Raw genomic sequence first — 14,536 nt, 5'->3', positions numbered from 1 at the left:
AGGAGGGGACATATGTAAACCTATGGCTGATTCATGTTGTTGTATGGCAGAAACAATACAACATTGTAAAGCAAGTATCCTCCAGTTAAAAATAAATAAATTAAAAAAGAGAAATGCAGGTTTTCAGGCCTTATTCCAGACCTATGGATTCAGAACCTCTAGGCGTGGGGGCCAGCCATGTGTGTTTTAACAAGTCCTCCAGGCAGTTCTGATGCATATTTGTTAGAAAACTCCTGTTGTAGATCCATGTTTTTCCAAGTAACGTGTGCCCCACCCTCCTGGGTGCCTGGTGGAAGGCGGGTTTGCTCCCGCAGGTCTCAGGTGGGGCCCGAGATTCTGCATGGCAAGCAAGCTCCCAGGCGATGGCCACACTGCTGGCCTGCTGACCACGCTTTGTATTGGCCAGGTACTAGAGGCAATTGCAGAAAAGGAGCAGAGGGGCCTCTGGGGGATTCCTTTTCCCTCTGGGCTCTGCCTCCTGTCCTGCGAGGGTTGGGGGAGTGGAGAGAGATTTTCTCATTCAGGTCAAGGAGGAATGGGCCTCCTGTGTCCTCCGGCCCTGTATTCTGTGGGGGCGGCTTTGGGCTCTTTGCTTGGGCTCGCCCACGTGGCTGTTGCTCCTTTCTGCACAGCCGCCTGCCTCCCAGCTTCTGCCTGAGTTGCAGTTGCTTCCGCAGCCCTCTCACCGCCTATTCCCTCCCTCCTCATGCCTTCCCTTTCCCTCCTGACATTCCCCCACCCCAACACCCGATCCTGCCTGTACTTAATTCTTGATTGGTCCTCTCCAGCACTGCAGACTCTGGTGTGCTGCTCAGACCCACCCTTAACGAGAGCCTTGTTACACGGATGTTCCTGGGCAGGTCCCCATTCCTGGCAGTTGCCTTTTATTGCAAATTTAGGCACTACAGTTTGGTGGGGGTAATGTAATCACAGCCTCCCTGGGCAGGAGAAGTAGTCGGGAGACAGACAGTCATAATCGAGATGATGGTGTATGGCCCAGTGGGGAGCACACTGGAGTGATTGGAAGGGATTCTGAATGTATCTGTGGGGACCGAGTGGGAGTTAAGTCCTCCTGAAAGGAGGGCCTTAGTTATACCTGAGGGGGTACCTGTGCTGTTTACAGTCGGGCAGAGCGCCTTTGGACTTGCTGCGCAATAACCAGAAGCATTCACTGTCTCGTGTTTTCTCCCTTTTATGAAACCTGCAGCCGAGCTTGGGGAGTGCGAGCTTCCAGAACACACACCAGAGCTTGTGTCTGAGTTTCGGTTCATTCCAAATCAGACAGAAGCAATGGAATTTGATATCTTCCAGAGATGGAAAGAATGCAGGTACCTTGATGCTACCATCCAGCATTCCAATGTATGCATTTGGTCACGTGTAAGCGTTGGTCAGAGGGCTTCCCTGAGAGCTCAGACAGTAAAGAATCTTCCTGCAATGTAGGAGAGCCAGGTTCAGTCCCTGGTTCGGGAAGATCCCCTGGAGAAGGGAATGGCAACCCACTCCAGTATTCTTGCCTGAAGAATCCCATTGGACAGAGGAGCCTTAACCTGGAGGTTACAGTCCATGGGGTCACAAAGAGTCAGACACAACTGAGCGACTAACAAACGTTGGTCAGACTCTTATCTGCTGGTGGAGTGGCTCTACTAATGACTGAAACAGCTCCAGCTCTTCACTGCTTTCTCTGCTGTGCTTCAGCCCTGCTTTTCCAAAGGCTCACAGGACATCTCTCTTTCCCGAGCTGTACAGTAAAAACCAAACCACATTCTGGGTCCTCTCAGAAATGCAGGGCCTGGTCCTGATTTGCTCATCGAATAACCAGGGCCACTAGCCCAGCCTCCTGAACAAGCCAGGGGGTTGCTGCCTGGATCCAGCCAGTCTGCATACCAGGGGCTGTGCGCATGTCCTGAACTTCAAGGCCATAATCCTAAAGAAATGTGTCCTGTGGTCCCTTACGGGGACACTCAAATCTTAGATCATGTGTTGTACAGAGTTACATTTCAGGACACGTGGTCCCCACAGCTAAATCCAGCCCTGTCATTTATCCTTTGCTTTGTCCCCTTTTCCCCCTCAGTCACCCTAGCCTGGCAGTTTTATGCCTGGAGAACAGGCCCGCTGCCTTTCCTACTGCCTGCCCATCTTCCCCAAACACTGCCCGTGCCGAGTCACTCCTGGACTCAGAGACTTACCATGGTCTCACGGTGTCCCGCAGCCATTCTGACTCTTGAAAATGGCATGTGACATCAGCACATTCTTGTACCCCACTGAAACAACGTAGAAAAGTGTGGGTATAGGATCTTGCCACACCCCACTCCCCATACGCCCCACCCTACTCTCTGCCCTGCAGGAGGATGCTCTGAGCAGTCAGCTGTGTATACTCAGCCTTTCTCCTTTGCACACATGTGCACGTATCTACACACACACAAGTGCTTCCTCAAGCGTTCATATCGTAAGCCCTGCTCTGTCCTCGTTCTGTTAGCAGTCTGTCGTTGGAGGTTGTGTCATGTTAATGTAGATGGTACCCCTCGTCCCTTTAATTGCCCCAAGCACCCTCAGAGTGGCCATGCCCTGCAGACTCCTGTGGGTGTCCACATGGCAGTTCACACGTGTCTTGTTGGTTTCTCTAAGGGGAAAGAGCCCTGCCCAGGCGGAACTCTCCTATCTGAATAAAGCGAAGTGGCTGGAAATGTATGGGGTAGACATGCACGTTGTCAGGGTAAGAACTGTGCCATTTAAGTAACTGGGGTTCCCCGTGATGGGAAAAATGTGTAAACAATGTGCAAACAAAGTAACGCGGTGAAGAACTGTTTTGCATTCTGCTCTGTGACCACCTGTTAGAACCTTCTACCGACTGTGCCTTCGTTTGTTTGTAGGGAAGAGATGGCTGTGAATATTCTCTTGGACTGACCCCGACAGGCATATTAATCTTTGAAGGAGCTAACAAAATAGGCTTATTCTTTTGGTAATTTAGTTTTGTCCTATATTAAAAATGTCTTTTTCCTCTTTTGTGGTGGAATTCTATGTGAGGGATGATGATCGAGGGATACTGGCAACACCCAGATTCGTTTTAAAAACACACAGACCCTTGCGTGTGTGGGTGTCTGACAATGGAAGTGGCGCTTCTGAATAATCACACTTACCTGAATGAATGATTTCTTAAGCAAATCAAAGCGTAACCGGTAGAGAGGAAAGGGCTATGTAATGTGTAGATGGTTGCTCCTGCAGACTGCGCTTTTAAAATGCTTTCTCTCTGGCCAGGCCGAAAATTACCAAAATGGATTTTAAAAAGAGCAAACTGACGCTGGTGGTGGTGGAGGATGACGATCAGGTAAGCCTTGCCCCGTCCCTCCTCTTCGCCGGGAGTGACCCTGCATCGGTGTCACCAGCCCCGCGTAACCGGAACCCACACTTCCCCTCCGAGGGCCGCGAGCAGGAGCACACGTTCGTGTTCCGCCTGGACAGCGCCCGGACCTGCAAGCACCTGTGGAAGTGCGCCGTGGAGCATCACGCCTTCTTCCGGCTGCGGACGCCGGGAAACAGCAAGTCCAACAGGTCGGACTTCATCCGGCTGGGCTCTCGCTTCCGGTTCAGGTAGGCGCCATTTTTACAGCTCGAAGGAGGGCAGCGGCGATGTTCTGGGGAAAAGGAGCCGTGGATGTGCATTCGGGGACTTGCATTGGACCTCACGCTCCAGCTTCTTTCTTAACATCTGAGCTCTTTCAGCCTACCTATCCTGCTTGATAAAATGAGACTAATAATCACAAAATGCTTAACCACTGACATTCAGCTGGAACCATGCTGTCTAATTCAGTAGACACGAGCTACAGGTGGCTATTTAATTAATGTTAAATACATGTTAAAATGTGGTTCCTTAGTCTCACTAACCAGGCTTCAGGAGCCCGGTGCAAATGAAAGCGGGTGGCGGCCACACTGGGCGGTACCCTTGTAGGCAGAACAGGAGCATCATTTCAGAAAGCCCCATCAACCACCCAGCACTGGAGCTTTTCACATACCAACTGGGGAATCCTCCCTGTGGCCGTAATAAGATGGGTCCTCAGATTATGCACATTTTGCGAATAAGGGAACTAGTGCCGGCGTGTAGATAGTCCGCCCAGGGCCACCGTCAGTCAGTGCTAGTGCTGAGCCTCAACCCCAGGCAGTCAGGGTCCTTTGTCTTATATTTTAACCACTGCTCTATGGCCTGTCACATGCCAACATCAAGGTATTTGGTGACAGTTAGGAGAAGGAAATGGCAACCCACTCCAGTGTTCTTGCCTGGAGAATCCCAGGGACAGGGGAGCCTGGTGCGCTGCCTTCTCTGGGGTCGCACAGAGTCGGACACGACTGAAGCGACTTAGCAGCAGCAGCAGGAGGAATAAGAGCGGATGTCACCGTTTGTGTGAATGACCCAGACGGGCTCAGGAGTATTTGAAAAGACTCTGGAGAAAGAGAATTTATTCTGATATGTTTTTACTTGTGATTCTAAGACCATGTCTGTTAAAGTGCACGAGGATTCCCTGGGTGTTTGTTAAAAATGAGGATTTAGGACCCCAGCTAAGACTTTTGTAATTAGAGTCTGTGGCTGCACACATGTGCCCGTATGAATAAAACCTGAAAATGTCCATTTTAAATACACTCCCAGGGTTGATTTCTGAGGCGTGTTTACAGATCTAGGAATTGCAGTTACAAGATCTGAAACTTCACATGGTTTCATAACCTCTTCCCACACATGGCATGTCCTTGAACTCTATTTAAAATGCCAGAGGATTTGTTCATTTCAGATTCTTTGGCTGTGCACAGAAATGACTGTGCACTTGTGTTTAAAGAATTACTTTGTTTGAATGTATTTTTAAATGCTGCAGAGGGGAGTGGGGGTACTAAGTCCTTGCTGAGAAATACTCAAATCATGGGTCCTGTGGAGGGTCGGAGATGTCATGACCGCAAAGCCTGGCAGAGACATTGCATGGTGTTCTGAAGTCTGCTGTTGTTGAAATGAGCAGGGGACTGTAGAAGTTGCCCAGACAGGCTTCTATCCCGGGAGGACACTCCCGTGGGGCTTGGCCTAGCCCAGGTTCCCTTGTGCTCTTTAAAAAGAGACATGAGATGGAAGGGAGTTTGGAGATGAGGTTGCCCCTGGGAGGCAGTTAGAGCAGGTGGCAAGTGCCTCCTTCCAGGTGATAAATTGTAAACCAAGGATGGCTGGAATGAAGCAGTGATAGATCAGACAAAGACAGCATTGCCGCCTGGAAGCTGCAGCTGGGCGTCAGGGTGATTGAGAGCCTTGCTGAAAGCAGCAGTGTTTTCCTGGGCATAGCAAGGAAAGCCATGGTTTAGTTTAAGTGGTCACTGATAACAGCCTTTTAAAAGAGTTGAACATCTACCTAATATGTTTTATGAAAGGTTATTTTATGTGCAATTTGGTGTTCTCTTACTCAAACGTTCCAGATACTTGGACCTCCTTGGTTTGTATGGTCAAGTGGCTGGTCCCTAAATTGTAGGTTTGTCCTTTGGTAGATACAGAATACAGCCTGGATTTGGCAATGGCGATTTTATTTCCAAACAGCTAAATTTACCGTGTGTCTTTACCAAACGAGTTCGAGATAAGTTGAAATTTACACTGGAGCTCTTGAATATAAAAATTCACTTCCAAATACATACACTGTACCGACATTCCGATTTTGGTAGCATGCCGTGAAATGTTTGCTTTCCAGTGGGCGGACGGAATATCAAGCGACACATGGCGCCAGGTTACGAAGAACCAGCACCTTCGAGAGAAAGCCTAGTAAACGCTATCCATCCCGAAGACATTCGACGTTCAAAGGTGGTGTGATTTGCATTCTGTTTTGGAATTTTATGTCATGGTTTAGTTGGTTAAGCCCCAAGGAGTTTGGTGAAGCAGTTTTTGGAGGAACTGTTTATTGTTCTCTGTCACGATGAATCTTTCAGCAAAACCCCAGTGGGATTCTCTTGGTGGGAATCAAGCTCCTCTCACCATCCATCTGCCTTCAGTCTTTCCCACTGGGTGCGTTCATCTCCTCTCCCTTTTCCATATTTCCTTTCTTGCGCCTGTTTGCTTCTTTGGGACCTGGGACCTCAGAGATGTCATTGGTGAACTTGTTTCTTGCCTGTGGAAGATGATGATGTGTCTCTGAGGGAAAAACTGTCCCTATCTCTCCTCCATATTCCAGTTTATCTTTTTCTGTGTTTGGGTTTTTTGGTGGTGGTTTTTTCGGTTTAAATCTATTTTACTTATTTATTTTTGGCTGTGCTGGGCCTTCATTGCTGTGCTCATGCTTTCTCTAGTTAGAGCAAGTGGGGGCTACTCTGTAGTTGTGGTGGGTGGGCTTCTCGTTGCTCTGGTGAAGCAGGGCTCTGGGACACGTGGGCTTCAGTACTTGTGGCACACAGATTTAGTTGCACCGTAGCATGTGGAATCTTCCCAGACCAGGGGTCAAACCCATGTCCTCTGCGTTGGCAGGCCAATTCTTAACCACTGGACCACCCGGGAAGTCCTGTCTTCCATCTTCCAGTTTCACGTGGGGACATCAGTCTCGTGCTAACCAGAGTTCTGACTCTGTAAGAGGAGAACCAGAACTCTTATATACTGGACTCAGGGCCCACAGTCAATCCAGACATTCCCTGCCCTTGAATTTAGCCAGACCCCGGGATGTGGGCCCTACTCCTCCCTTCCCTGAGCTTGGTCTGTCGTTTACTACTGTGGCCACGCACGTGTATGGGCCTAGTATCCACTACAGGTACAGTCAGAAGATGAGCAGTCCAGGATTGTTTACAGTCCCAAAGCCTAGCTCTCCGTGCCCGTACTTGCTTGCTCCTTCATTTAGGACCTCGAGTTTAGCACTAAGATGCTTGTTCTTTTATAGCAGAACCTTTGCACTCTCCCTACCCCTCCCTTGTCCCCTGCTTGGATATCAGTGTAGTGGCCATTCCATATATTTTTATTGTATAACTCGGGCCTTTGGGGGACCTGGCGCCTATGCTTTCCCATTCTAGAATCTTTAACCTTGCGTTCCCCGCAGTTTCCTTCTTTTGTAAACCAACGGTGCAGTAGTTTGGTGACCAGAAACTCTCTAAAGACATTCTTGGCTGCTTCTCTGGGGGGAAAATCCCCAGAGCCCAGGGAATGTGGCCTCACTTTCAAGAAAGGCCAGAGGTTGAGAGGGTGGGGGTGTGTCCAGGGAGGGTGGTGGATCCATGAAGGGTGATTGATTGCAGGAGCTGGGAGTGACGGGTGATGGGGTGGGGAGAGAGACGAGAGCATGCTCTGTCCCAAGAGCTGTGTTCACCTCCCTGGCGAGCACTGTGCTTATAGCCAACTGGTTCAAAGCTGCCCAGAAACACCCCGGTATAAGGAAGAACTTTCTGATGTGGCCGGCCAGAGATAGTGCTCCCTCTTTAGAGAGTGAGTCGCTGGAGGTGTGCAGACACAAAGGCTGTGGCTGCTGCAGTCGGGAGGGGCCTTGACTCCATGGTTCTGTGCTTCTCCTCGACTTCCCTTCCTGGTCTTCAATCTCTTTTCCTCCTTTATTTTCCTGGCATTTTCTCCAGGCAGAGTTCTGGCCTCTTCAGGAAACATGTAACAATTTTCCGTGCTCCCATTTTCACACAACAAAATGGAGTCTAGATACACAAGATCTATCTCTGTCTATGATCCTTCTCCAGACTCACACCCGGGCTGGGTTGGAGGCGTCTGCCCTGAGCTCCCCTGCACAGGCTCATGCTTGTATTTCCATTTGTAGTGTCTCCCGATGCAGTCTCTATCTGTAAGAAGACTGTGAGCTCCTTGAGAGCAGGGACTGTCTCGTCTCTGCATCCTAGGGCTCCTGGTCCTGAGAACTAGCTCAGCGATCATTTTCAGAGTGAATCAGAGGGAGGGGCCCAGAAAGAAGGTGATGTATGTTTTCTCCAGAAAGGAGAAGTAACCAGGATGAAGAGTCTGCCTCCTGGGATCAGGACTGCTCTGAGATCATGGAAGTCTCTTCCCCAGTCATTGGTAAAAAGTGGTCCAAAGTGGTCAAGCTCTCTAAAATGTCTTATTTTTTCTGTTTTTCCTTTAAAGCAAGTAACCCAGTGATAGCAGCTCAGTTCTGGTAAGTGCCCGCAGAGTCTGGGGACAGCTCTGCTGTCGAATTATTGTATTTATTTGCAGTGGTGATGTTTATCCTTAATACAATTAAATCATGAAGTGAGGCCCTTGATGGTCCCAACCCCCACCCCCTTTTTCTGCTGCCAGGCTCTATGGTCCACCTGGCTTTCAACAAGTACACAATAGAACGTTCCAAGATAGTTTGTTACTTTGGAAAGCACAGCTGCTTTGCTTGAGTGGCTTTGTGCTCTGGGTATTGTAACAGTGGTGACGAAGGTGATCGGCGTCTGTGGGACAGACAGGGTGTGCTAACGGCTCTGCAGGCGGTGGTGGGAAAGAGGGGCCATGCTATGGAAAAGCCGAAGCTCCCGGAGAAAAGCTGGGTTCGCTCAGTGACATGTGGGTTTTATGTCAGACCACGTGGAAGACCTTTATCAGACACCCAGTGACATTCCTGCAGGAAGAGAACTCGTCATGAGACTGAAAGTCTCTAGCACAGATGTCAGTGAACTTTTTCTGTCAAGTGCCAGGTAGTAAACATTTTAGATGTTGTAGGCTCTGCTGTCTGTCTCAGGACCACTCTGCTCTGTCCTTAGAGCATGAAAGCAACACGGACAGGATGTCAGTGAATAACCGGGACTGTGTTCCAATTAAATTTTACTCACAAAAGCAGGTGGGCCAGGCTTGGCCTGTGGGGCGTGGTTTGCCGCCCCGCCCCCACCACACAGGTGGCCTACATCTTTCCTGTACATTGAAATCACCTGCTGAGCTGGTGACAGCCTCGGCCAGGCCGCACCCCAGGCTAATCAGTCTCTGGGGGTGGGGACCGGGCATCTGTGGTTTTAAAGCTCCCGGGGGAATCTAGGTCCCAGTCTGTCCCACCTGGTATGTGCCTTTCTCTCCCTGAAACAATTGCTTTCTTATGTGAGCTTGGATGTTTGGTGGACAGCTATTATGTTAGAGAACCCCAGACTATAAATGTTGGTGGACAGCTATTATGTTAGAGAACCCCAGACTATAATTGTTGGTGGACAGCTATTATGTTAGAGAACCCCAGACTATAATTGTTGGTGGACAGCTATTATGTTAGAGAACCCCAGACTATAATTGTTTCCGCCCCTGGGTCCAAGCTTCAGCCACTGGTGGTCCTGTTTAGGAAGTCTCTGGCCATCCCAGGCATAGGGCTCAGGCTGCTGGAGAGGGTGGTCTTTGAGGTCAGCACAGCTCTGGGGCGCTGTGCACCCTGGGCAGTTGACGGAGCGTGCGGAGGAGCGGGCTGGTGATGAGACGTTGGGAGGCCTCTTGCCCAGCCCCAGTGGTGCACTAACCAGCTCTGGGCATTCCTTTTTCTCATCTGAAAACAAAGAGGTTGGGCTCGATTAAGTATTTTTCAAACTTCTTTAGCCTCTGGCTTTGGCCCCCTAGGGGAAACCTGCCGTGGAAGGTTTTCCAGGACAGAGAACAGACCAGTTGGCGTTATTCTGGATGCTGCTGAGCTGGGACCCGAAGGCAGGGCTGGCAACTGCTGCTCATCACCCCACCCCACACCCAGGCAGCCTCAAGACACCTCAGGGACCCCAAGATTTTGGAGAACGTAGCTGGCCCTTGTGTTAACACAGCTGGAAAACTCAGCTTTGCATCTCTGATTGCACACGCTGCCTGCGGTGCCGTTCGTTCGGCTGGGCATCAGGTGTCTGACTCCTGTGTCTGGGTTCAGTTCCCAGCATCTCACGAAGGCCCCGAGGGGCCTGTTGAACTGCTCCACACCAGGCTTGGACCTCGAGAATAAGAGGAGAGCTCAGGGATCCCACGTGGGTTAGTTTTAGGCCCACAAGCTTGCTGTGTTTCCAGGATCCCTGTGGTGGCTAGTGTGTGTCTTGCTTTTCATTTTCAGGGGCTTATGACTTATGTTTCTTTCCTTTGCTCGCTCAGGAAGTGATTGTTTTGTTTGTTTTTCCCTAATAAAATTACATTTTCCTCATAGCATCTAGTAGAGATTATATATATCAGGAAGTACAACAAGCTAAAAGAAAAAAAAAACAACTCCACCAAGGGAAAAAACCAACCCCAGTAAATATACCCTTTAGGAACAAATGAGCTAATAACCACTGTTCGCAGCTGTTCAATTGCTCTTCACAGCCTGTGGGATCCTGGGGTGGGGAGGAGTGCTGTGGGAGCTGGGGATACAATTGAGCTCTGAGGACCGAGGTAATGTCAGGAGTACGGCATCTTGCACACACTTAGCCCTCCTAGGGAAGGGCAGCAGGGGGTGAATCTGGCCTAGAGCCTGGCGCTGTGCACTGCCCTCTCTGAAAACTGGAGCCCAGGACTATTTGGACCTCAAGCAAGACTCATAGCCATGATGGGTTTCCTTCTCATTGCTGGAGAAACCTTGATTTTGAACATGCCACCCTAGCAGCGTAGCCCGATGGCTGTGCTTGGGTTGGTTTGTGGTTTCTCTGGCCAAGCGTTGTGTTTCACACCAGCTGTCTCTGTCCATACTTCCGACCAGAGTGGTTAGACTTCAGATTCCGTCAACATAGGATCGTGCATGAGGAGCCTGGAAGCTTTCCTCAGGTTCTCAGAGAGCCAGGGTGGCTTAGCAGAAAAGGGGCCTAGAGATTATGCAAAGAATGTCTCTGCAGTGGACTAGCCAGCAAGTGTTTTAAATCCTCTGTTAGACAACCATTCCTTTATCTATAAAATGAGGTGGTAACATGTATGCACCTCATAGCCTTGCTGTGTGGATTAAATGACAAGATGTGAAGTTCCCAGGACAGAACCTTATATGGAACGAACCTTCCAGAGTGGTGGCCATGTCATGGCTGCCTTGTTGAGAGAAGTGGGGCCCGTGGTGGTGGATGCTCAGAGGGGACCCGCGACTCTTCTGTCAACTGGAGAAAGCCCTGGGCATCACTGGAGCTGCCTGATACCATGGGCCACCCAGCGATGCCAGGGCAACCTGAAACGGGCGCTAAAGTTACTTGGTTTGCCCAACTGTGAAAGGACCTCTTTTTTACCTCCAAAATGTAACATCACAACTGGGATTCTGGGATCTTACCTAGATATTTTTATTTGTGAGCTTTTTTAAAATTTGTGAGCTTTAAGTGACTAATGAGAGCTGCTATTTAGTTTCCCCAATTATGTACTCAGTTAAACTGCTGGTAACCAAAAAGAAATAGGATTTGTAAAAGTTGCTAACAGAGTAGCCAGCATCCTAAATTAGTTTATAGCTGTTAAATAAATCAGTAATCAATCTGCTTTACAGGCTATTACAATTTTTCTTTTTCTTTTTTTAGCTCTAAAACAAATCCTGAAGTCCATAATTACCAGGTGAGCTATTGCTTTTAAAGGTTTTCATGTCATATTTCTTAGTGTCTAAATTCTCCACACTGAGCAGTCATTATGCTTGTAACCAGGTTTTGAAGAAATAACAGCAATATGTGTTTTTTTTTTTTTTTTGAGAAAACAGTAAGAGGAGAACCTTCTCTCCAACCCCTCCTTCTTCTTGGTTTTCTGAGCTGCCTGTTTTTCTTTACCTTGTCCGCTGGCAAGAAAAAGGGACATACGTCCAAACTTTCTGGGTGGTCAGACACAGCCTCTCGGGTCCTCCCGGGAGGCAGCTGTTGTCCACGTGTTCTAGGCCCAGGGAACATGAGTCCCTGGAGATGCGCCTCCAGGAAAGGATGTGGTCACACATTTGGGAAATGCTTCGTCCTTCATTCTCTTCTTGGATCTTCCAGTGCCCTTTGGGGTGTCAAAAGTACCAAGAAGTCCTTCAAGGAAGACACGTTTGTTTTTTTTTTTTTAAATCTAGGGTTTCCCCAAATCATTTGACTATTGGACAGCGCCCCCCCCCAACCCCCATAAAAACAGCTAGTCTTCTCCACCACTTTCTATTGGTGGTGGGTCCATTACCATTCGTGGAGTGGTAGTTTCTAGAACCTGCTTTATAAGCACCGTGCTAGGCCTGTTACCTGCAGAAGGAGCAAAGGTGGGTTTCCATGGCTGCTGGCCCGAACCCCGTGCCTGCCCGTCAGCCACGGCCCATGGGTAGCTCTCACTGGTTGGTCACAGCCTTCCGCAACCTGGGTCCAGCTTAACTTTTGTATGTATTGTCTCTGCTCCTTAGGATACAGCATGGGTTCAGGTCTTAGAGAATCACATCATCTTTGCCCCATAATTTTTTCCCACTATTCCTTCACCTGCGCTCATCTGCTGGGAAACCATCACCTTCAAAGAGCCTTCTCTGAGCCCCTCATTGGAAATCGTGCAGCCGCGCTGCACGTTCAAACCATCTGGCAAGCTTTAAAAAACTAACTGGTGCTTGGGGCTCACCCTGGACTGGTTGAATCTGAAACTCTAGGGTGGGCAGGATCTGGTATTGGCAAGCGTCAGGGCCTTGAAGGTGGTTCTCATGAGTGACCAGGCAAGGACCCTGAGCTGATGGTGCGTTCCTGGCTTCCTTGGTTGTCTTGGATCGAGAGGCAGCACCCATGTCTGATGACCCCCTAATGTGGGGCCAATTTTCTTGTCCTGGGCAGGTGTGAATGTCCAAGGGACACTCCTCTCCTGGGTTTCTGTGTCCTGTCACCAGTCTGGTTTTGAATGTCACAAGTAATTAAATACTCCATGATGAGTTCACTTTGGAGCCTTATTTTAATCAGTCTCTTTCTGGATCTTTCGTTACTGTAGATTAATTAATTCCTTAGATGGGACTGAGATCCCAGTCCAGTGTACATTATCTTCGTGAGACCGCCAAATGATGTTTCAGAATTTTATGCTACTGTCTTCTGTACATGAAATCTTTTTTCCTTGCGTGCAGAACCTGGATGTGACTTCTGAGTTATTGTGAATAAGTGTAAAAAGTGCTTTGTATCTGGTAGTGCAAAGGCCAGGTTTCCCAATCTTCTTGACTTCTTTGGGTTCTTGGTTCTTCTTAGTTACAGATAATTTTTTTTTGGGACTTTCAGGTGTGAGTGGCTAGAATGTTGTCAATGGGTCACTAGTGCTTGAAGTAGAGAAAAAGATAAAAATAAGCAAAGCAAAGCATTTCCGACTTAGCGCTGCCTCTGCCCTGGCAACCTCACAGGTGCGCCCTTTCTCTGCATTCTCTGCTCTTAGTGAACGTCAAGGCAGTTGTTCATTGAGATCAAATCCATGAAAACCGTTACCCGGATGGTATTCATCTCTTAACATCTTTGGCAACCACTGGCCCTTTCCCCTTGCCAGCCTTACAGGTGCTGTGTTGGGAATAAATTGAGTCGGCAGAGAACACCCTGAGAAGTGGGCAGATAAGCATCTCAGTGCTGAGAAGGGCTTCCAGGAGGACAGTGTTGTAGCCTTGTTGTTACTCTGAGCTCAGCAAGCCGAGCCAAATGCGGACGATGGATTGCTGTGCTCTCAATGAGAGGGCTCTTGGCATTTGGGGAGGAACAGTTCTTCACTGCTTGGGACTGTCCTTAGACTTCCAGGAGGTTGAGCTTCCCTCTTCTCTGCCAATGAGTTATGGGTAACCCTCCAGTCGTTATGATAAGCAAAACTGCACATACCTCCTTACAGTTGTCCCCAGGGGGGCATAATTGCCCTGGTTAAGAACCATGTGGATTAACTTTAAAAAATGCTCCTTGACAGCTTTCAGTTCATCTCAGTTGCTCAGTCATGTCCGACTCTTTGTGACCCCATGTACTGCAGCACGCCAGGCTTCCCTGTCCATCACCAACTCCCGGAGTTTACTCAAACTCATGTCCGTTGAGTCGGTGATGCCATCAAACCATCTCATCCTCTGTCGTCCCCTTCTCCTCTCGCCTTCAATCTTTCACAGCATCAGGGTCTTTTCCAATGAGTCAGCTCTTCGCATCAGGTGGACAGCTTTAGAGGGTATATAATTTTCTGAAGGAGAACAAGGAAGGTTCTGGAATATCCTTCTTCCAGGGCTTTATGGATAGGGTGACCACCTCTCTCCAGTGCATCTGACTTGGTTGTGTTTGAAGACGAGGTGTTAGAAGATCCATTTCTAGTCTAGCTTAGTCTCTTGTTGCAGACCCAGTTGGCAGAGCCTCATTTGGAGCCTAGCTGTGTGATTGAAACACCTGAAACTGCCCAGCTCTGGGCGAGTCATCTATCACTTCTCTGGTCTTCTGCAGCCCCTAAAAGAGAGACATGTGCAGAGATGATTTCCAGGAGATTCTGAAGCCCTGGTCAGCTTTCAGACTCTGCTACTGAGATTTTCCTCCAGATTCCACTTTCCCGTAGGATGTCCTTTGGTGGCTGCGGTCTTGCTGACCGAATCTTTGAAGTAGAGAGGCCGCTGAATACACAGTAGGCCAGGAGGGCATCTTAGGTCCAGAGACCCTGAATGAACAGAATGGCTGAGAATTTTCCATAATAGAAAATGGACTCCTTCTTATTAACAGAAACATCAGGGAGGAAGAA

General features: G+C 48.9%; 1 protein-coding gene across 9 annotated transcripts in view; it reads left to right on the top strand.

Annotated features, from left to right (window-relative positions):
- EPB41L4B (erythrocyte membrane protein band 4.1 like 4B) overlaps positions 1–14,536 on the top strand; it is a 138,541-nt gene that overhangs the window by 55,073 nt on the left and 68,932 nt on the right. For all 9 annotated transcript variants that reach the window (XM_061426435.1, XM_061426436.1, XM_061426437.1 and 6 more), the window contains exons 7-14: positions 1,208–1,328; positions 2,626–2,713; positions 2,871–2,959; positions 3,256–3,325; positions 3,419–3,588; positions 5,709–5,818; positions 8,075–8,105; positions 11,401–11,434. In XM_061426435.1, coding sequence (XP_061282419.1) covers positions 1,208–1,328; positions 2,626–2,713; positions 2,871–2,959; positions 3,256–3,325; positions 3,419–3,588; positions 5,709–5,818; positions 8,075–8,105; positions 11,401–11,434 — 713 coding nt within the window. The remainder of the gene's footprint in view (positions 1–1,207; positions 1,329–2,625; positions 2,714–2,870; positions 2,960–3,255; positions 3,326–3,418; positions 3,589–5,708; positions 5,819–8,074; positions 8,106–11,400; positions 11,435–14,536) is intronic.

Source organism: Bos javanicus, chromosome 8 (genome assembly GCF_032452875.1).
Source record: "Bos javanicus breed banteng chromosome 8, ARS-OSU_banteng_1.0, whole genome shotgun sequence".
Taxonomy (NCBI): domain Eukaryota; kingdom Metazoa; phylum Chordata; class Mammalia; order Artiodactyla; family Bovidae; genus Bos; species Bos javanicus.
Note: the sequence above shows the minus strand (reverse complement) of the source record. Positions and strands in the feature narration are given on the sequence as shown.